Genomic DNA, 24,000 nt, shown 5'->3' with positions numbered 1-24,000 from the left:
TAACACATCTGTGATTAAAGTATCAATGTTTTTATTTAATTATTTAAATTGAGTTATAGCACGTCTCAGGCCACGTCCACCTTTTCTCTAAGTTTTGGCCTTCCGTCCACACTGTGACGGTTGTAGTGTGGACTGCAAAAACGGATGTATCTGAAAATGATGACATATTTGTTGTCATGTGATGCAGTCACGTGATCCGTACAACCAAACCAATCAAGATGGCGGCCCGTGTTGTAGTGGCGCTGTTGTGCATGATATTCAATTTGTTAGTGTTGTTAAAGATAAATGTTACTTTGTACAACATTCACATTACATTCCTTTAAAGGCGACGCAAAGTTTACTCGGAATTGGTGTCCGGTGACGGAACATGAGGACAATTGCGTATCAGACAGTACGAGCAACTTTTGGAAAACTCTTAAAAATGGCATTGTGGGGGGGCTAGATAGCTCAGCGATTAAAGAGGCTGACTGCCACCCCTGGAGTTGCGAGTTCGAATCCAGGTTGTGCTGAGTGACTCCAGCCAGGTCTTCTAAGCAGCCAAATTAGCCCAGTTACTAGGGAGGGTAGAGTCGCATGGGGTAACCTCCTCGTGGTCGCTATAATGTGGTTCTTGCTCTCGGTGGGGCGCGTGGTGAGTTGTGCGTGGATGCCACGGAGAATGGCGTGAAGCCTCCACACACGCTACGTCTCCACGGTAACGCGCTCAACAAGCCACGTGATAAGATGCGTGGATTGACGGTCTCAGACGCGGAGGCAACTGAGATTAGTCCTCCTCCACCCGGATTGAGGCGAGTCACTACGCCACAACAAGGACTTAGAGCGCATTGGGAATTGGGCATGCCAATTTGGGGAGAAAAAGGGGAGGAGAAAAAAAAATGGCAATGTGGACAGAGAGCGTTTCAAAAATGAAAACGGCGTTTTCAAATGTATCTGGATTTATGTAGACATAGCCTCAAACAGTATGAGAGAAATTATGACTGGACTTTAGTTTAGCTATATAGCACATTGGATTCTCCTCAGTACTTCTTGGTGAACATAAATTTGCACTTTTGTAAAGTGCATTTGAGTAGAGAAGAATGACTTAAATTTAACAGGCTCCAACTTCACCAGAGGTAACACTTATCACCCATAATGGTGACTTCAGACAAATTACAACTATCAACCAGCTACAACAAAACAACAACAATAGCCATAAGGATCAAAACTATATATATTTTTGTTTTAACAATTATTATATTTCTACACAAGTTCCCTTCTCTTAACCTTTTTGCTTTAACCATTTATGATCTTTCCCCAATAAAAGAAAACCATTTGAGGTGTTATCATGACTTGTCAGCTTATTAAGCATAAGTGACATAAGATTGCACATGTAAATGTGCTCACTGATAGGCCAAATCAGAATTTTAGGCCTATCTGACTCAAATCCATTTTGGTTTTTATAGTCTGAACAGCCTGTCAGGTCAGATCAAAATTAGATTTTTTTGTAAATCCATCAAAAGTCTCGATCTTCTATGGTTTGAAATACAATTAGATTTTGAAATCCTACGATGCACACAGACGAGGACTGTCCGCCTGTCAAGACCGGGCCTCTCGCGGACTGTGCCGATGACTATATTTGTGTCGGGAATCCTGTGCATGAGCGATCACCAGTGGGGACAACCAAAGTATACTTTGGCCATGAGGGCAGTCACACCTAAATTTCATATTTGTTCCAAGAATTCAGAATTGTGTGCAGTGTGAAAAAAGCAAGATTCTTCAAGTCTTAAAGCTTGCAAGGTTTTTATGGGTGCATTATTGGCATATTTCTCTTTGAACTTCACATTTTAATTATAAATGAATATAGTTTCATTTAGATTACTGTTTGGAGTTTGATATGCTTCCCGATTCGTTCACTAAATTGTCATGTTCGCTGTTTTCAGAAGTGTGTACAGTCTGGACGGAGATGTGTCCAGCCCGCACACCCGATTCTCGCCAAGTCTGTCTCCATGTTGGCCATCAGTCATAAGGACCTGGATGGTGAGTTTAAACTCCCACACTGGATCTATGTCCTGTGTCTCCATCTCTCACTCTGGGCTCTGATCTGTGACCAGTTGCACTTAAAGGATTTTATAAGCTTAGCTTAAAAAGTACCCTGAAATCAGATGTTGCAGAGTCTCTCTTCTCTTTCAGTCGGTCTGTTTCTTTCTCTATCCCTCCAAATCCCTTGTTCCATGCCACTATGGTAACATTAGGAGTGGAACCTTTGGTCATTTATGTACAAGCACTGACCACTTTTGTCAACCTGTCAACCATACCCCCACTATCTAACTCCTGATTGGCCATCGTGGGATTTTGACTGTGCTAAATATTCTGTTGTCCTGTCTCAACTGGGATTGTAGGCTGTGGCTCCCATGGGTGCCTTTTCCACCTTACTTCGGTGTAACTTTAAAGAATAGTTCACCCATATATGAAAATTCTGTTATAATTTGCTACCCCTCATGTCGTTCCCAACCCGTTTGACTTTATTTGTTGTGTGGAACACAAAATGAGATGTTTAAATGAATGTCGTTTTCCCTCTTTTCGATACCGTGTCATTTGATAGCGACTCACTTTGAAGCTTTAGAAGTCTTCTGAAGGTATGCGACAGGTTTTGGTATGAAACATCCTGAAATGTAAATTATTTTAAAATTATAATCTTTACGTCCATTTGCGCTTCCATGAGCACTATTAGAGATGTACATGCGAAAACTTGTGCTCTTTTTAGTGCTAAAAAATGCATGTTCTCGCGTGAATACACAAGCAGTTGTGAACAAGCTTCTCTAAGTGCTAATGAGTGTGCAACGGATGCCATATTTCCAATCTAGAATGTGAATTGTTTAATGCTAAAAACAATGCAAGTTTTTATGTATACTTCTCTCATAGCACTCTTAACTATGCAATGGTCACAATTTTCACTGTTAAATAAATTAAATTTAAAAATTAACAATTGTATTGAAAAGATGGACTGCGATATTCATTAAAACATTGCCCTCGGTACTCCACATAGGAAGGAAAGTCATACAGGTTTTGAATAAATGATGACAGAATTAAAATTTTTTGGTGAACTGTTCCTTTAAGGGAGTGAAAATTTACTGGGAGTGTACTTGCACACTCTTCAGCACCCTAAATCACCCTAGATTTTATTATAACGCCTGCTTTGATCTTTTTTGCCCATGTCATAATGGAACCCACCAGTGATTGGACGGCCGCGACCCAAGCGACGAATCTCCTTCTCCTTCAGCATCACGCCCATGCTCGCTAAATCTAAAACTCTCTTTTCTATTGGCTCTTCATCCAGTGATGAGGAGGAGGCAGTCAGTAAGTAAAATAATATCCCACAATGCCTTGCGTGGACCCTGCCCGTCCCCTGCTTAATTTAAAGTGTGTCCCCTACCTTCCCTGTGTCACTAAGTTATTGATAAGGCCAGTCCCAAGAATGATCTGTTTCTAAACAATCTTATTCCATAATTATTTTGTTCCATGTCATGTTGTGATAAATTTTATGCTGAGAGTCATTGATTTAGAATACAAATCTAAACTTTTGCATTCAGTGTCTGTGAGCCAGATACATTTGTCTAATGAATTTAATATTTTAAAATAAGGTGGTAAAAATTTAAAGTGGCAAAATTATTAAATGTCTTGTGAAATTCTCAAAGCAATAACTTAGATGAACGCTGTGTATGATGACTTGCATGTTTTCTGGCTGATGCATTTGTTGTCACTTATTTGATTGCTTTAAATTTAATGTGCAGGGAATTTAATGTGAACGCCTCTAGTTACACAAGTTCTTTTTTTTAAGTGTGCAATTTTTGCGGCACCAGATGGAATTGTAATAATGACTGTGTTCAAATAGGTCTCCTAAACACTCCACCTATCTTCCATTCATCAGAAAAACAGAGTCCCACTCCAAACCCATACCATTGGTTGAGCTAATGTTGTTGTTTAGGCTTAATAGGTTTTCAAGGTTTTCTTATAGGTTTTCAAGACATGTTTGTACAGCATTTTTACCCTTGTGTGTAATGTTTTGGCAAATCTGACATGATGCCAAAACATTATTAGTGTTTTTATATATATATATATATATATATATATTAGTACTGTGCAAAAGTTTTAGGAACTTGTGAAAAATGTTGCATAGTGAGGATGTCTTCAAAAAAGAATTCCATAGATAGTTTTCATTTATCAATTAATGTCATCCAAAGTCCAGTAAACATAAAAAAGCTAAATCAATATTTGGTGTGGCCACCTTTGCCTTCAAAACAGCACCAATTCTCCGAGGTACACCTGGACACAGTTTTTCTTGGTTGTTGGCAGATAGGTTGTACCAGGCTTCTTGGAGAATTCACCACAGTTCTTCTGTCTATCTCAATTGCTTCTGTCTCTTTGTGTAATCCCAGACTGACGCGATGTTCAACGGGAGGCTCTGTGCAGCGTGCCCTGTTCTTCTATTGTAATCTTTTCTAATTGCAAAAGTAATGTTTGGGAGTCTAAAATGTATTTTTCCTATTGACACACTAAAGCTGAAGATATAAATAACCATCTTAAGAATGTTTTTTTTTTTGTGTGTGAAACATCTTAAGTGCCTAAAACTTTTGCACAGTACTCTGTGTGTGTGTGTGTGTGTGTGTGTGTGTGTGTGTGTGTGTGTGTGTGTGTGTGTGTATATATATATATATATATATATATATATATATATATATATATATATACACACACACATATATGTATACACACATATATGTATGTGGATATATAATGTATGTGTGTGTAAATATGTATGTGTATATGTATACATAACATAACTTTAGTATGGAATTTTGCCTGTTTTGGCTTCCAAAGTCATTGGAGATTTTAGCTTTACATTGATGGCACATTCAATGATAAAATTAGTTAAATTAAAATAAAATCCTATAAACAAAATGTAGCAGTTTGACACACACTAAAAAAATAAATAAATGTAATTTAATTTAAATTTGATATTTAATTTAGTAAATTAAAGATATATACATCATTTTAAGCTTAAAGCACAGTTTACGTTCTTAAAGCATATACGTTCTTGCATCCCAAAGGTTATGAATTTAATTTGTTTAGCAGTCCTACAGTCCCTCCCAAACGTAATCAATCATTTCACATTTCATGTTATGTTGCAGAACAATGCCTAAGCATTTCTTGAAACTTTTTTAAATGCTGTAAAGTTCGGTGAAATTTGTGGCGTTTGGCTTGAAAAATTGCCTCACATTGTTTTCTGCAGGGCAGTGCTTCACAGTCTGTTTGCATCATGAAAGTCATTGTGTAATTTCTTTTGTCTAAGCGCAACAGTGTGCTTAATGTCTGTTGTTCTTTTACGGTTTCATTTGTTTTGTTCAGTTACAGGCAGTCATGCATCCACTGTACTATTTGGTTTAATTTGTTCTTCTCTCGTTTCAGGATTGGGCTCTTTCACTGGTACATCAGGATCATTAGAATACAGGTATGACTCCAACTTAGCATGCCTCAAGTGAAATGCTAACTGGCTACATGCTAATACACTAAATCCCAGTTCTGGAACTTTTGATAGTAATATAGTAAAGAGGACCCTGACAATGTTGAGTAAAAGATGGGTGCATGTGACCGCAAATTGTTGCGAGCTGAATTCGAACCCACATTTTCTGGATGAGCACCACAGGTCAATGTGTTAGAGCAAGTGAACTGCTAGGCTGTGGCTCCGACAATGTCCAATTTCAAAATTTCCCTCTTCATCGCCTCTTTTTGTCTCATTCAGTATATCTGAGGAGGATCCGGGTCCCTTGCGAAGTGACAGTGAATTCAAAGGTGGAGGAACCAAAGTGAGCAGGACCTTCAGTTACCTCAAGAGCAAAATGAGCAAGAAGAACAAGGTTGGTGTGTGACAACAGTGACAGCATGTCGCAAGCTACATTATCACAGACTTCACTCTTGCCTAGGAACCATAGTTTAACTATGGTATTTCTAATAAGACCATTTCAACCATAGGTAAAACCACAGATGGCCAATACATGGCTAAATAGATGTATAATGAATAGACATTTCCATCATACCATAGCTGTTACAGTTAATGTTACATGAGTTTAAAAATTTGGAATGGCCATTTCCTAGGTGTATTTGTGTGTTTAAAGCTGGGGCATACTTTGTTTTTCTGTGTGCCGTTCATGCTCTTACACACTCAAGCACTTGAGCCTTTCAAAGTGTGCTCTTATTTTTCCCCTTTTTCACCCAATTTGGGATGCCCAGTTCCCAGTGCACTTTTTAAGTCCTCGTGGTCGTGTAGTGATTCGCCTCAATCCGGGTGGCGGAGGTTGAATCCCAGTTGCCTCCGCATCTGAGACCATCAACCCGCGCATCTTATCACATGGCTTGTTGAGCGCGTTGCCACGGAGATATAGCGTGTGTGGAGGCTTCACGCCATCCACCGCGGCATCCGCGCTCAACTCACCACGCGCCCCACCGAGAACGAACCACATTATAGCGACCACGAGGAGGTTACCCCATGTGACTCTACCCTCTCTAGCAACCGGGCCAATTTAGTTGCTTAGGAGACCTGGCTGGAGTCACTCAGCACGCCCTGGGATTCGAACTAGCGAACTCCAGGGGTGGTAGCCAGCATCTTTTACCACTGAGCTACCCAGGCCCCCCCAAAGCTGCTTTTTTGACTGTGAGCCCAGACGGACGCGTTCGACACATGCACTCTAAGTGATCGTATTTATGATTTTCACCTGCCGGACTATTAAAATCCCATAAACTTGCATTGAAGGAGGGACCCGAGTCATATCTAGAGACGAGAAAAGCATGGAGACTTGAAGTGTGGGCTATTTATACTTGGGGTCAGTAAGTAACCTCTTACCTTGGCAACCATATTGCAAAGACATTGCAGACTAGATTTGCATGGGAAAGCAACATTCGCATTTTCATGATTCATACATCAACATCATGATTCGACATCATGTCTGTTTAACTTTGCGGTTTTCTCCCTGCAGTTTCTGTAACATGACATAGTCACTGATGATGTGAAAGTTCTTAGTACCCTCCGTACGCTCTGAGGTTTTTTGAAACATTTGCTCTTGCGCTGCAGAGCATGCTGTTGCACAGGCAACTTTGTGCACTGTAGGTCTGTGGTACATGAGCTCACAGGAGGGAAGTTGAACAGGATGCAGAGGCAAGTTGTGGTCTCTATCTGCTGCTCTGGTAAAATATACTCTCTCACACACAAAACACTGTTTCAGAACTCCTGTGATTCTGTGAAAACAAACCATGTTAAAATGCATGACCTCACAGTTTCAGAGAAATGATTGCCGAAGAAAACTTTGTGACATACTTTAGATATCCATATAAGACCAGGTGGGCTACCATATGTTGTTTAGGTTTTAAAGGAGTATTCTGGGTTCAATACAGGTTAAGCTCAATCGACAGCATTTGTGGCATAATGTTGATTACCTCAATAAAAAAAATATATATATATATATATATATATATATATATATATATATATATATATATATATATATATTTTGACTTGCCTCTCCTTTTCTTTAAAAAAGCAAAATCTGGGTCACAGTGAGGCACTTAAAATGGAAGTGAATGGGGGCCAATTTTTGAACATTAAAATACTCAAAAGTTCAAAATTATAGCTGCAAGACATAAACAAGATGCATATTAATATGATTTTAGTGTGATAAAATCGCTTATCTTTTCTGTATAAAGTTATAGTATACAGATATAACTTCTTTGCCATTACGATGTGTGGTCAACAAACCCTAAAACGACGGTAAAAATTACAATTTAAACAACTTTACAGCTCAAATAATACACAAGTTTTAACAGAAGAATTAATGCAAGAGCTTCACATTTCTGCCTTTAAACCCTCAAAAAAATTGGCCCCATTCACTTCCATTGTAAGTGCCTTACTGTAACCTCTATTTATGCTTTTTTCAAAGAAAAGGAGGGATGAGCTGAAAATAATTGTTGTGGTAATGATCATCATTATACCACAAATGCTGTCGATTGAGCTCAACTTGTATTGAACCCGGGATATTCCTTTAAGTAAAGGATAATATATAGCTAGTCTTTTTTCTTTTGTGAAATTAACCCTAACAGGATGTTTATTTCTTGTATCATCCAGAAAGATTTAAAACCAGCTGACTTTACATGATCACATTTATTACAAGGGTCCTTACCAAAAAAAGAACAAAAAAAAAAGCATTTAAAAATTGAGTTTAAATAATTTTACTATGTAAGAATATAGAGACTGTAGAGTGCTACAAGAGACAGCAACAGTGTTTGAAATTGGTTGCCCGGGACAGATGGTCAAAATACAGATTACCAGTCATTATACACAAATATTTAATTGCATAATGCCGGAATTTACCAATCAGATTTAAGAATCCCAGGGAGCTTTGCTATAAATATGTTTTTCTCCCTATTGTCTCCCCAACTTCCTTTGCATCCATTTGGATTTGTCCTCAAATTTTTGGTCTAAGAAAATCTGCTAAAACGTATTGTTTTTTTAATTTTATTTTATTTAGTCGGGTCCAGAAAAGTGCTATATTAATAAGTCAGCAATGTGGTCTTGAAATAGATCATAACTGGGGGTTCACATGGTCAGTGCAGTTTTGAATCAGCTAAATGACACAATGCAAACAAACACAAGGTTTATGGTAAAAGGAAGTGTGCTGTGTCTTTAAGCGCAACCCCAATGTAAGAGAAGACAGAAACTGCTGCAGTCTCAATTCTGTAAGTCACTTCCTCTGGCTGGGTCGGATACTTGCTGTCATGGGAACTTGTGTGTTTTTGTAGAGAGAGACACGGCCACATTTACTGTACCTTCAGGCCTGACCGTTCAGCGATATTTGCGTCTGGGATGTCTACACTGTGTCGTAGGTTTTTACCGCAGGGTCGGTCTCTGAAGATCAAGAAAGTTGGGGGGCTTATTGAGGTACGTTTCTGAATCTGTTTTAAGTTGAAGTCACCAAAGTCCAAATCTGTGTATCGGAAAATGCCATTGTTGATTTGGCCTCACGTAAATTGAAAGAGACATGGTTTATTTACTTGGTGTTTATGGTTCTGGTTTGTTATGATTTTTAAGGTTTATTGTGTTAATTTAGTTGTTTGGCAACATATTTCTGGTAGCCTGTTTTCTGAGATTGTTTTATAATTTTTGGGTGCATTTAAACCTTTTGGGAAGTGCACTTTGACCCACTTCCTTCCTAAATGGTTTGTTGCCAAATTAGTTTTTATGTGAAATTGAGCCACTAATTCACGCCGACTGGCATACTAGTCCAATGCACTTGTGCAAAAATATAAGTAGTGTAGCAGGTATTGGATACTTCAATGTAATCTGAATTTTTTTAAATTCTTTTTAAGTAAGTTTAATTTAAATTTGATTTTGATGAAGGAGTAGATCAGACAGGATTTTGTAATTTGGTTGACTGTTATCATATTTCGGGTGCATTGCTGTAATGGAGTGAGCAGGCTGTGGTTTTGACACTTCATGTAATGTCTCAGATAAACATTAAAACTAATTTTTTAACCAATCCACAGATTTAATATTAGCAAACTATAGTTTTGGCAAGTTGTTTAGGACATCAACTTTGTGCATGACACATGTAATTTTTCCAACAATTGTTTACAGACAGATTGTTTCACTTTAATTGACTATATCACAATTCCAGAGGTCAGAAGTTTACATTCACAAAGTTAACTGTGCCTTTAAGCAGTTTGGAAAATTCCACAAAATGATGTTAAGCCTTTTGACAATTAGCCAATTAGTTTCTGATAGGAGGTGTACTGAATTGGAGGTGTACCTGTGGATGTATTTTAAAGCCTACCTTCAAACTCAGTGTCTCTTTGCTTGACATCATGGGGAAATCAAAAGAAATCAGCCAAGACCTCAGAAAAAAATAACTGTGGACCTCCACAAGTCTGGTTCATCATTGGGAGCAATTTCCAAACACCTTAAGGTACCATGTTTATCTGTATAAACAATAGTACGCAAGAATAAACACCATGGGACCACACATTCTGTCTCCTAGAGATGAACGTATTTTGGTGCGAAAAGTGCAAATGAATCCCAGAACAACAGTAAAGGATCTTGTAAAGATGCTGGAGGAAACAGGAAGACAAGTATCTATATCCACAGTAAAACGAGTCCAATATCGACATAACCTGAAAGGCTGCTCAGCAAGGAAGAAGCCACTGTTCCAAAACCACCATAAAAAAAAAAAGCCAGTCTGCAGTTTGTAAGTGCACATGGGGACAAAGATCTTACTTTTTGGAGAAATGTCCTCTGGTCTGATGAAACAAAATGGCCATAATGACCATAGTTATGTTTGGAGGAAAAAGGGTGAGGCTTGCAAGCCAAAGATCACATCCCAACCATGAAGCATGAAGGTGGCAGCATCATGTTGTGGGGGTGCTTTGCAGCAGGAGGGACTGGTACACTTCACAAAATAGATGGCATCATGAGGAAGGAAATTAATGTGGATATATTGAATCAACATCTCAAGACATCAGCCAGGAAGCTAAAGCTTGGTCGCAAATGGGTCTTCCAAATGGACAATGACCAAAAGCATACGTATAAAGTTGTGGCAAAATGGCTTAAGGACAACAAAGTTTAGGTATTGGAGTGGACATCACAAAGCCCTGACCTCAATCTGATTTGTGGGCAGAACTAATAAAAGCATGTGTGAGCAAATAGGCCTACAAACCTGACTCAGTTACACCAGTTCTGTCTGGAAGAATGGACCAAAATTCCAGCAACTTATTGTGAGAAGCTTGTGGAAGGCTACCCAAACATTTGACACAAGTGAAACAATTTAAAGGCAATGCTACCAAATAATAACAAAGTGTATGTAAACTTCTTACCCACTGGGAATGTGGTGAAAGATATAAAAGCTGAAATAAATAATTCTCTCTACTATTATCCTGACATTTCACATTCTTAAAGTAGTGATCCTAGCTGATTTAAGACGGGCAATGTTTTCTATGATTAAATGTCAGGACTTGTGAAAAACTGAGTTTAAATGTATTTGGCTAAAGTGTAAGTAAACTTCTGACTTCAACGATAGATAGATGGATGGATAGATAGATAGATAGATAGATAGATAGATAGATAGATAGATGTTCTGTAATTCTATAAATGCAGCAGATGTTTGGGATATGGCTGGAAGTGAGTCTCATCCCTGTTGGCTGTTGATAGGAATATGAAGGAAGGTATTGATTTGCTCTGAGGCTGGTGAGTTTCCTCTGATGGATGCAGCACTGGTTTGCTGACACTGTTAGATTTTTATGATGGATGTGCCCCGCTCCCTTTTAATCTCGCATCTGGGCTGAGACTTGGCTGTAATTGGAAGAATAATGCACAACACTAGCTGTCTGCCAGCCACTGATGCTACAGTACGAAGCCACATAACACATCTACACCCACATGAGAGATGGAGAGAGATTGCTTGACTGTTTTTGTATGTTATTTTTCAGGAGAAGGAGAAAGAGAAGAATAAGGAACGAGAGCGAGATGCCAAAGACAAGGAGAGGAGAGCCTCAAATGGGCATCTCTTCACTGCCGTCACCACAGTACCTACAAACCCCTGCCACCAATGCAACAAACCAATCAACACTAAAGATGCTTTCCTCTGCACCAGTAAGAGCTCATTCTCTCCCCCTTTACTATTCTATGCTTAACTCTACTCTTTGCACTCTACTCTATAGTTGCACAATATTTACACAATTCTTTACTCCATTGTACTCTACTCCATATACTAGTCTGCACTCTACTGTATACTCTGTACTCTGCCACACTCTACTCTGTTCAACTCTTATTTATACAATCTACTCTCCATTCTATAATCTACTGTTCTGTACTTTATCATTCTCTCTAATCTATACACTTTACACTCAACTCTATAATTAACTATTCTGTAATCTATTCTATTCTCTAATATATACTTTCAACTCTATACTGAACTATTCTGTACTCTATTCTCTGATCTATAGTCTACTTTTCACTCTGTAATGAAATACTCTGTACTCTTTTCTATTCTCTTTATCTATACACACCACTCTCAACTCTATAATCTACTCTTATGTCTCTATTATATTCTCCAATCTATACACTTTACTCTCAACTCTAATGAACTATTCTGTACTGAATTCTATTCTGTAACATATACAGTCTACTTTTAACTCTATAATGAACTATTCTGTACTATTTTCTATTCTCTTATGTATACACTCTACTCTCAACTCTATAATGAACTATTCTGTACTCTATTCTCTAAACCATACAGCCTACCTTCAACTCAATGATGGCCTATTATGTATTCTATTCTCTAATCTATAAACTTTCAACTCTATAATGAACTATTCTGTAATTTATTCTATTCTCTACTTTCAACTCTCTAATGAACTATTCTGTAATCTATTCTATTCTCTAATCTATACACTTTAATTTGAACTGAATAATGAACTTTGCTGTAATCTATTCTATTCTCTAATCTATACAGTCTACTTTCAACTCTGTAATGAACTATTCTGTACTGAATTCCATTCTGTAACATATACAGTCTACTTTTAACTCTGTAATGAACTATTCTGTACTCTTTTTTTATTCTCTAATCTATACACTTTGAACTCTATAATGAACTATTCTGTACTATTTTCTATTCTCTTACGTATACACTCTACTCTCAACTCTATAATGAACTATTCTGTACTCTATTCTCTAATCCATACAGCCTACCTTCAACTCAGTGTTGGACTATTATGTATTCTATTCTCTAATCTATAAACTTTCAACTCTATAATGAACTATTCTGTACTCTATTCTCTAATCTATAAACTTTCAACTCTATAATGAACTATTCTGTACTCTGTTCTATTCTATAATCTATTCAGTCTACTTTCAACTCTGTAATGAACTATTCTGTACTCTTTTCTATTCTCTAATCTATACAATACTCTCAACTCTATAATGAAATATTCTGTACTCTATTCTATTCTCTAATCTATACACTTTACTTTGAACTCTATAATGAACTATTCTGTACTATTTTCTATTCTCTTATCTGTACACTTTACACTCAACTCTATAATGAACTATTATGTTTTCTATTCTCTAATCTATACACTTTCAACTCTATAATGAACTATGTTGTAGTCTTCTATTCTCTTATCTATACACTATACTCTCAACTCTATAATGAACTATTCTGTACTCTATTAAATTCTCTAATGTAAACACTACTCAACTTTAATGAATTATTCTGTACTGAATTATATTCTCTAATCTATAGTCTAATTTCAACTCTAATGAACTTCTGTACTCTTTTCTATTCTCTTATCTATACACTTTACTCTCAACTCTATAATGAACTATTCTGTACTCTATTAAATTCTCTAATGTAAACACTACTCAACTTTAATGAATTATTCTGTACTGAATTATATTCTCTAATCTATAGTCTAATTTCAACTCTAATGAACTTCTGTACTCTTTTCTATTCTCTTATCTATACACTTTACTCTCAACTCTATAATGAACTATTCTGTACTCTGTTCTATTCTATAATCTATTCAGTCTACTTTCAACTCTGTAATGAACTATTCCGTACTCTTTTCTATTCTCTAATCTATACAATACTCTCAACTCTATAATGAAATATTCTGTACTCTATTCTATTCTCTAATCTATACACTTTGAACTCTATAATGAACTATTCTGTACTCTTTTCTATTCTCTAATCTGTACACTTTACACTCAACTCTATAATGAACTATTATGTTTTCTATTCTCTAATCTATACACTTTCAACTCTATAATGAACTATTATGTTTTCTATTCTCTAATCTATACACTTTCAACTCTATAATGAACTATGTTGTACTCTTCTATTCTCTTATCTATACACTTTACTCTCAACTCTAATTAACTATTCTGTACTCTATTAAATTCTCTAATGTAAACACTACTCAACTCTATAATGAATTATTCTGTACTGAATTATATTCTCTAATCTATAGTCTAATTTCAACTCTAATGAACTTCTGTACTCTTTTCTATTCTCTTATCTATACACTTTACTCTCAACTCTATAATGAACTATTCTGTACTCTATTAAATTCTCTAATGTAAACACTACTCAACTCTATAATGAATTATTCTGTACTGAATTATATTCTCTAATCTATAGTCTAATTTCAACTCTAATGAACTTCTGTACTCTTTTCTATTCTCAACTATACACTACTCTCAACTCTGTATTCTACTATTCTGTACGCTATTCTATAATGTATACATTTTACTCAACTCTATAATGAAATATTCTGTACTCTGTTCTCTAATCTATACATTCTACTTTCAACTCTATAATGAACTATTCTGTGATCTTTTCTTTATTTTCTTGTTTATGCACTACTCTCAACTGTATAATCTACTATTCTGTGTTCTGTTCTCTAATCTATTAACTTTACTCTCAACTCTATATTGAACTACTCTGTACTCTATTATACAGTATTCTCTAATCTATACACTCTGCTCTCAACTCTATAATGAACTATTATGTACTGAATTCTGTTCTCTAATATATACAGTCTACTTTCAACTCTATAATCTACTATTCTGTACTCAATTTTATTCTCTTATCTATGCATGCTACTCTCAACTCTATGCACGCTATAATCTACTATTCTGTACTCTATTCTACACTCTACTCTCTACGCTACTAATTTAAAGTATTTCACTGGCATACATTTTACATACAATATTGCCAAATTATCAATTTACGCAGTAACATCAGTAACAGGAAAAACAGTGCTCTATTTATTAAAAAAGAAAAGAAAAAATGCTCTATACATTGCTTTTCTACACTCTATTCTCTACTGTATAAACTCTGTTCTATACACTCTTCTTTTGTTTTTGCCATGGGCTGGTGTCTTTTTTTGGAACTTCCTCCTTCACTCTCATTTGCAGGTCAGCCATGCACTTCAGAGTTAAATTTACTGCTGTCAAAGTGCTTATTTCAGAAGGTTGCATTGCAAGAGCTTCACACAGGAAGCGAGTTAAAAAAGTTTATTCCATGGATTACCTGCAAAATGTCTCTAGAAATGGATGCACAGTTTTATTAGGCAGTCACCAAAGGCCACCATGATGTTGTTGTGGTATCTCTGCCAAGAACCCTCAGGTTACAGCTTGTTTTTTGAGTGAGAGAAGGTTTTTAGAGAGACAGATTTGTGTGTTTTATTTTTTTTAAAGTAAACGGACTGTATGTGTGGAGTATTCAGCTAATGTTTGAGTGCAATTTCAAAGAAATAAAAAAAAAAAAATGAAGGGGTAAGAATCATGGCTAGTCAGGATTTACACACTGATGCATCACTCTGTTGCTCCACCCGCACACAGCTGTTGAAGAACTGAGCTGCACTGAGACCAACCATAGTGCTGGAACATCCTGTTAGAGCGCCTCTACCGCCACAACCCGCTCTTGCTCTCGCTCTCTCTCTCTCTCTTTCACTGTCGCTCTGTTTATTGACCTCAGAGGATGTGCTGGCAGACACATTACCATTTCCTCTCGATTCCCAAATGTGACTGATACTTGAGTCACCTTTTTTGTGGGGGGGACTTGTGTGTCTGTGTTGAAAAGATACTTATCTCGCTGTCTCACAACATGTAGGTTGCTGTAGATCTAGCAGTCACACTCATGTTACCATCACGGCCCAGGGCATAAGATGCTGGTTGTGTGAAAACATGATGGCTCACTTTTGTTGTAAGTCAAGGTGTGTGTGTATATAGTACATATGGGCAATGGTTTGGGAACATTCAGAGATGTCCTCAATAAAAAAATTGATAAAATAAAAAGGAAACTACTTTTTATGTATATATAATTCTAGAAGTGTGACAAGTTTTCTTTTAGTGTTGGGGTTAGTTTAGGATAACCAATCACAGCATGTCTTTAAAGATTGGGACTGGTCATGACACATGCAATGTTTTGTTGCTGAACTGACGGTAAGCATCAGCTGTTTGGTTTGAGCCGAGGTGGAGTCACACAGGAAAAGACTAATCTCACATTCTTCAGCAGGAAATGGCATAATCTTAGCGGTGGCTCTTATAGTGCCACTCTTCATCTAGATATTGATTCTCTGTATTACTATTGTCACTGCTTTTAGGTCATTCTACATTTTTATGTGAACAAGCGTAATATTGCATTAAAATGATGTGCTGTCTGTATGCTTTTTTTTTTTTCAGACTGCAATGCACAAGTGCACAAAGGTTGCAGAGAGAGTCTTCCTGTGTGTGCCAAAGTAAAAATGAAGGTAAATCACTTGTGTCTTGTTCAGGGATTTTGCATGTGTTTCAACTTGTAATATGCTTTCTTTTATTGCTGTTAAAAAAAATAAAAAAAAACATTTTTAAACAAACTGTAACATGAATAACTTAATTATTTGTAATTTATTTGAATTTTCTTTAAAGATTAAAGATTGTATTAAAATTATTTAAGAATTCTTTTAGTATTCTATATAAGGGATAATGTACAGTCAGCGTTGAAATTCTACATTGAAATTATGTTCAGTAAGTATGTGAGAAGAAATAAATAAGCTGAAATCCACCTCCGGTTTGTGTCTGTTGGTGTTTATTCAGTGCAAATTACCATCAGCCTGCTCATTATCCAGCTCATTAAAAGACTACTTGTCAGATAAATAAATACATGCATATAAAACAATGATTTGAATGTATTTTTTTTTTATTAGCTTACTTGTAGAGACCGCACAGTAATCTAGAAGCAGGAAATATGACTCACAATACCTGGATGAGAGGTCTAAAACGTCTTAATCCCCGGATGAGTGGTTGTTACTCTGAAATATCTGACTGCTAGGTGGCGCCATTGACCGATCGGAATTGAGTATTCCAGAGAGGTGTGTAATAAACAGATTTATGACACTGCTCTCTGGAATACTTGTTTGGTCAAACGCAGCACTCTGCAGTCAGATAGCGTTGTATAATAACCCTAAACTGGCAGCCGTTGTCCTTGGCAACCAGTCTCCAACACTGTACAAGTGTAGCACTCTTCTCACATAATCAAAAAATTATCCATGTAATAAATGGGATAACGTACTCTTTGACGGTCATTATTACAAAATAAATTCCTTCAGGATGATACGAGCCCTGTCAGGGTTTGTTTTGTGATAACAAGCTAACTACATTTTCCCTAACTTAATTTGTTTTTTTATTTCTGCAGCAAAAACAGCAGCAAACTGTTACAGATTCAGCCTTAGTGCCTGCCGTCACCCTGAGAAGTAAAAGTAAATTCCTCTCCTGTAATTTCTCACAATCAATCTGTATCTTTGAAAAACACGACCATTTGATATTCCTTTTTGCTTTTCTAGCGCTCCCGGCACGGGAACGTCCGTGGTCCACCATCTCTATTCCTGATGACCAGCCTGCTCCTCTCGCCCCTCCACGGAAAAGTCCCAGTGGCATCATGTCTTTCAACAGCAACCCGCTGTCAAAGAGCATGTCCATTAATAACATAGTAGGGTGCGTGTCGATGCCCACTGATAAGATACAAACAGAACTTATATTATTAAATAATACGTTTTAGTGGTTTTACTAAGACATTTAACTCTAAAAATCACACATTTTATGTGCTTCTGTTTTGTCCAATTTGTTCTTCATGATTTTGGATTATTTACTCCAGTTTTTTCAATTCAGTGTTAGAATATGCAGTATGTAATATAATGTCTTCTGCTTATTGTTTACACTTTGTTATTCAGGCAAATGGAAGACCCTCCTTTAAAGAGTCTGAAGTTTCTGTCCCAGTCCACTGACTCTCTTCACAAGACCAGTAAAGTCAGCGAGTCCACAGAGTCTCTTACTGATGAGGGTAAGACACTTAATCTCATATTTCAGACATTACCTACACAAGAAATGCTATTCTTGCATTGCCAGATTTTTGACAAATGGTGTAAAGTCTGGTTCAGTCTGACCAAGAACCTCCCACTTAAACAGGAAGAAACCATCTGACTGACATGTAAAGCGACCAACCGCAGTTAGTTTTGTAGATGGGTATTGGAAATAAAAAAATGATAGCATGGCAGTCTCCAAAATTTCCAATTTATCTAGGAATATTTGTACCTGAAATACTGTAATATGTTTAATATAGCCCATCTCTGATTGATAGTCATGCATATTAACTGAAATTTGTACAGTACATGGTCCAAAAGCATTACTGTGATTGATTAATTGATTTATGTATGGCAGGTACAGAGATGATGGACAGTCAGTTTATGGGTGAATTTGAAGCTGATGCCAAAGAGCTGGAGGCAGATTCTTGGAGCTTCACCGTAGACAAGAAATATCTGAAACAGCTTAAGAAGGATGTTATCAAGAGGCAAGATGTCATATTTGGTAAGGATTTTAGTCAACTCTCCCAAGAGGCAGTTCTGCTTTCACTTTGAAGTTTTGTGAGATTTGAATGAGGTCATTGATAAACTGGTGATGTCATGTGATTGTGTGGGGAATTTTAATTTTTAAATCTTTTTGGAGATATGTTGCATCTTTTTTCTCTGTGATTGAAAAAAAAAAAAGTGTATATATATATATATATATATATATATATATATATATATATATATATATATATATATATATATATATATTCTTTTTTTAGAGTGCAATCACTCTGAAAAAGTGAGATAAAGAGAAAAAGCCTCCCAACCAAGCATCCTCCTTGCAAGTGGATCTATGATTTATGTCGCCTTTTTTCCCCATAAGTGACTAAAGTTACATACACCGATCAGCCACAAAATTAAAACCACCTGCCGGCTGGTTTGAATATTTCTGTAACTGCTGATCTCCTCGGATTTTCACACACAAAAGTCTCTAAAATTTACTCCGAATGGTGCCAAAAACAAAAAACATCCAGTGAGTGGCAGTTCTGTGGACGGAAATGCCTTGTTGATGAGAGAGGACAACAGAGAATGGCCAGACTGGTTTGAACTGACAAAGTCTACAGTAACTCCATAACCGCTCTGTACAATTGTGGTGAAAAGAATAGCATTCTGAGATGCAGATTGGTTCTGTTTTGACAGCATGAGGGGGAGCTACACAATATTAGGCAGGTGGTTTTAATGTTATGGCTGATCGGTGTATGATTCAGAGCTAAAGTGTGTAATTTTATTAATGTTAGGATACTTTCTCCAGTCATAAATTTCATTAGTCATTTGTAGGTTGATTTCCCAGAGAAATGTAAATTCTGTGGCTCTGTGACACCTTCAAAACATACATTGGCTCAACCAATAGCATTAATTTGGGTCGAGACTATGTTTTTCGACCATATCAGATATATGGGGGGTGTTCAGGAAAGCTGTTTGACAACAATCAGTGCTTTTGCCATTCCATTTGGTGATGCTAGTTGTGCAGAAATGACTCACTTCAGCTTGAATTTTCAAAAGGTCACTTGAAGTGAAAGTATAAATGGGAAAATAAGGCTTCGAGACCATAATAGCTCTTTCTGAGATGCAGAGAAAGGTCTAGTATAATTTTTTTTTTTTTCTCTTTTCAGAGCTCATCCAGACAGAAATGCACCATGTGAGAACCCTGAAGATCATGGCTGATGTTTACAGTAAAGGCCTTCAGAGGGAAGTTCAGCTGGAGGTCCACACAGTAGAGAAGATTTTCCCCATGCTGGAGGATCTTCTGGATTTGCACACACAGTTCTTCACACACTTGGTCGAGAGGAAGAAAGAAGCAGGGTCGGAGAGTCACGAAGAGGGAGGCTTCGTGATCAGAAAGATTGGTGATGTGCTGGTCTCTCAGGTAAGTTCAGGGACAAACCTGTGGTAGAACATGGATTTGTAAAGATACTGAGATTTGTTACGTCTAGAGAATTTATTGTTAGTAATGTTCCCCTGCATCTTTTACCCTAGTTCTCAGGTTCCAATGCTGAGAGAATGAAGAAGGTCTATGGGAAGTTCTGCAGTAGACACAATGAAAGCGTGAACTTTTACAAGGAGCTTCACACCAAAGACAAGCGTTTTCAAGCTTTCATCAAGGTAGCCGTCTTCAGTTTAGGATTTCCAAGGTCATGGAAAACCTGGAATTATCAGGGAATTTTTACATTGTAATTTCTATGCCTGGAAATCCTTAAAAAAAAAAAAAAAAAAAAAAAGGAAATTCTATTGTGAAAATGTTTTCTATTTATGCTCAGCTCTAAAATATTTCAACAGCTAGAAATTGGTCTTTGTGAGTGAAATTTGTACAAAATGATTTTCAGAAATCTTTATCTAGAAATCATGAATGAGTGAAAGTAATGGAAATAAAATAAATAAATAAATAATAAAAGTAAATACATTAAAAAAGTAAAGATAAAATAGAAAATACTTTATTAATCCCCACAGGTTACATGTGTTTGTTACAATAGCAAAACTTAACGTGCAGGTATAATAAACAGTAAAACATTATCACACAATAAAAAGAATAAGAATTAAAACAATAATAATAAAAATGTTAAAATAAACCAAAAAGTATATACAAAAAAAATTATTATTTGTCTAAAGGTGTGAGAACCCTGTAAATAATTTTGAGTTCTCGAGCTGTTCATTTTTGTCTCTCTTCTTGGTTTTATTTAAATTATATATATACAGTTCTGGAAAAAATTAAGAGACTACTCCAAATTTTTCTTAAATCAGCACCTCAACATGTATGGCAACCATTCCATTCCAGTGTCTGTTGAATTCCAACACAAGCACACCTCATTCTACTTAATGAGGTACTGATTAGGTGATTGCCTGAACCAAATCTTATTTAACGAGGAAAAGTATAAAAGCCTCTGCTGTGGTCATCACTATCCTCTTGCAATAGGACCAGCTGGATGGCAAAAACAGTGCTAGTAGTACCTCAAAAATAATTGGAATCAAAAAATAATTATTGACCATGCCAAAAGAAAAGTTTTCAGTGAGAAAAAGAAGGGTTCAATTCTTGCTTTACTGGCAGAGGGATACAGTGAGCGTCAGGTTGCTTCCATCCTTAAAATTTCAAAGATGGCGGTTCAAGATCAAACAGCAGACATTGGGGACAACAAAGCTACAGACCGGCAGAGGGTGAATATGACTCTCCACTGACCAGGATGACCGGCAACTCATTCGAGTGTCACTCAACAAACATAGGATGACATCAAGTGACCTACAAAAAGAATGGCAAACAGCAGCTGGGGTGAAGTGCACGGCGAGGATGGTTCAAAACAGGCTCTTAGAGGCTGGGCTGAAGTTGTGCAAAGCTAGAAAAAAGCCATCAATGAGAAGCAAAGAAGAGCTAGGCTGAGGTTTCCAAAAGACCATAAGGATTGTACCGTAGAGGACTGGAGTAAGATCATCTTCTCTGAGTCCAATTTTCAGCTTTGCCCAACACCTGGTCGTCTAATGGTTAGGCCTACAAACCACAGTGTCTCGAACCCACAATGAAATTTGGTGGAGGATCGGTGATTTGCCTGGGGGTGCTTCAGCCAGGCTGGAATCGGGCAGATTCGTCTTTGTGAAGGACACATGAATCAAGCCACATACAAAGTTATCCTGGAAGAAAACTTGCTTCCTTCTGCTCCGACAATGTTCCCCAACTCTGAGGATTGGTTTTTCCAGCAGGACAATGCTCCATGCCACACAGCCAGGTCAATCAAGGTGTAGATGTAGGAGCATCAGATCAAGACCCTGTCATGGCCAGCCCAATATCCAGACCTGAACCCCATTGGAAAAACTTTGGAATCAAGAGGAAATCGATGGCCACAAGCCATCAAACAAAGCCGAGCTGCTTGAATTTTGTGCCAGGACTGGCATAAATTCACCCAAATGCAATGTGAAAGACTGGTGGAGAGCATGCTAAGAAGCATGAAAATCAGGGTTATTATACCAAATATTGATTTCTGAACTCTTCCTAAGTTAAAACATTAGTATTGTGTTGTTTAAAAATGAATATTAACTTGTTTTCTTTGCATTATTCAAGGTCTGAAAACATGTCATCTTTTTTGTTATGTTGACCAGTTGTTATTTTCTGCAAATAAATGCTCTAAATGACAATATTTTAAATTTCTTGTCATTTTCATTTTACTCAAACACATACCTATAAATAGTAAATCCAGAGATTTAAATTTTGCAGTGGTCTCTTAATTTCATAATTTCTTTCTCTTCATTTTTCCAGAGCTGTGTGTGTGTGTGTGTGTGTGTGTGTGTGTGTGTGTGTGTGTGTGTGTGTGTGTGTGTGTGTGTGTGTGTATGTATGTATGTATGTGTGTATGTGTGTGTGTGTGCGTATATATATATATATATATATATATATATATATATATATATATATACATATATATATATACACACACACACACACACACACACGGTACTGTGCAGAAGTCTTAGGCACATAAGATGCTTCACAAAAACATAAGATGGTTATTTATATTTTCAGCTTTAGTGTGTCAATAGGAAATATACATTTTAGACTCACAAATATTTCTTTTGCAAATAGAATAGAACTTACTGTACTGGCAGAGTTTTTATAGTCACAACAAGTGAAAATATGAAGTAATCCAAAGTATTTAGAATGCGTTACAAATTACATTTTACAGCATGTAATATGTAGTGGAATACATTTCAAAAGTAACCCTCCCAACCCTGTGTGTGTGTGTGTGTGTGTATATATATATATATATATATATATATATATATATATATATTATGTATATGTGCCTTATAATAGTCATAAATGTTTGTGAAATTAGCCTAAAGTGTTTTTTTGTTTTATTTTACACACTGTTGGTTAAAAGTTCCTCCGTTTTGTTTCCAGCTCAAGAACAGACTATTAAATGGAAATGGTCCCATGCTTAACATCTGTTTCTGTTTTCCAGAAAAAGATGAGCAGCCCTGTTGTCCGAAGGCTAAGCATTCCCGAGTGTATATTGTTAGTCACACAACGAATCACCAAGTACCCCGTGTTACTACAGAGAATACTGCAACACACAAAAGGTGAGACCAGTCAGGGTACCTGTGTACTAGTCACTTTTAAGACCCTTACTACATTTAACATTGGCCTGAAAGCAGCCAATTAGCAACCTCCCAGAACACCCTAGAAACCTCCTAGCAACATGCTAAAAAATCACCCAAAACACCCTAATCATGGGTGCGTAGTGAGATGGTACATATAGAAATAAATTTTTAAACTCAACCAGACTCATTCATCTATATTCCTAGCGTTATTCAATTGGAATTGCAAATGTATATCCTAACATAAATAAATTCCGATGCTTTACATATTTTCCTCCAAGCTCCGGGTTATTTTCTCAAGTGTTTCCATTGCTTTCTCCATGACAGAGAACGAGGAGGACCACGCAGATGTGACCCAAGGATTGAAGCTGGTCAAGGAAGTGATTGCCGCTGTGGACAATAAAGTGAACGAGCATGAGAAGAAGAAGAGGTTAAAGGAAGTGTACAGCCGGACGGACAGCAAGTCCATCATGAGGATGAAGAGCGGACAGATGTTTGCCAGAGAAGATCTTTTACGAGGGCAGAAGCTAATTCACGATGGGTCTCTGCAGCTTAAGAATTCTGCTGGGAGACTCAAGGGTGAGAACCACTGCTACTTTTCATTTTTAAACGAATAATAAGCAACACATACAGTAGAAACACATTCTGAACTACTCAGAACCATTTAGAACTCTGTAGTAACTTCATAGCTCCTTGACAACCACCTACAACAACATAACATTGTGGTTGCGAGTTTTTTTTTTAAAGACAAGCACCACTCACATTTGAACTTTTTTTCAAAATACAGTATACGGATAAACATGACCTTGTGACACTTTGGCATCGACAAATAACCGCTGACAGAACACAGCACAGCAACACACACAGGATGTCTTTTTCTAACTCTGTCTAATGTGTTTTTCTCCAGATGTCCAGGCTCTTCTTCTGAGGGATGTGATTGTTTTCCTGCAGGAG

The 24,000-nt window shown here is 36.9% G+C and overlaps 1 protein-coding gene across 9 annotated transcripts in view; it reads left to right on the top strand.

Moving 5' to 3' along the window:
- The window catches only part of LOC127437827 (A-kinase anchor protein 13-like), a 136,674-nt gene that overhangs the window by 95,277 nt on the left and 17,397 nt on the right, over positions 1-24,000 (top strand). For 4 of the 9 annotated variants that reach the window (XM_051693031.1, XM_051693030.1, XM_051693028.1 and 1 more), the window contains 15 exons: positions 1,920-2,016; positions 3,214-3,336; positions 5,446-5,488; positions 5,780-5,894; positions 11,506-11,668; positions 16,265-16,332; positions 17,256-17,319; positions 17,404-17,554; positions 17,791-17,900; positions 18,278-18,424; positions 19,581-19,834; positions 19,945-20,070; positions 22,911-23,028; positions 23,374-23,625; positions 23,954-24,000. The exon at positions 23,954-24,000 is cut by the window's right edge and continues 30 nt beyond it. In XM_051693031.1, coding sequence (XP_051548991.1) covers positions 1,920-2,016; positions 3,214-3,336; positions 5,446-5,488; positions 5,780-5,894; positions 11,506-11,668; positions 16,265-16,332; positions 17,256-17,319; positions 17,404-17,554; positions 17,791-17,900; positions 18,278-18,424; positions 19,581-19,834; positions 19,945-20,070; positions 22,911-23,028; positions 23,374-23,625; positions 23,954-24,000 — 1,878 coding nt within the window. The remainder of the gene's footprint in view (positions 1-1,919; positions 2,017-3,213; positions 3,337-5,445; positions 5,489-5,779; positions 5,895-11,505; positions 11,669-16,264; positions 16,333-17,255; positions 17,320-17,403; positions 17,555-17,790; positions 17,901-18,277; positions 18,425-19,580; positions 19,835-19,944; positions 20,071-22,910; positions 23,029-23,373; positions 23,626-23,953) is intronic. The other 5 variants (XM_051693034.1, XM_051693032.1, XM_051693026.1 and 2 more) reach the window with 4 other exon arrangements.

This window comes from Myxocyprinus asiaticus, chromosome 48 (assembly GCF_019703515.2).
Source record: "Myxocyprinus asiaticus isolate MX2 ecotype Aquarium Trade chromosome 48, UBuf_Myxa_2, whole genome shotgun sequence".
In the NCBI taxonomy this organism is placed as follows: domain Eukaryota; kingdom Metazoa; phylum Chordata; class Actinopteri; order Cypriniformes; family Catostomidae; genus Myxocyprinus; species Myxocyprinus asiaticus.
This window is presented reverse-complemented; position numbering and strand designations above follow the sequence as displayed.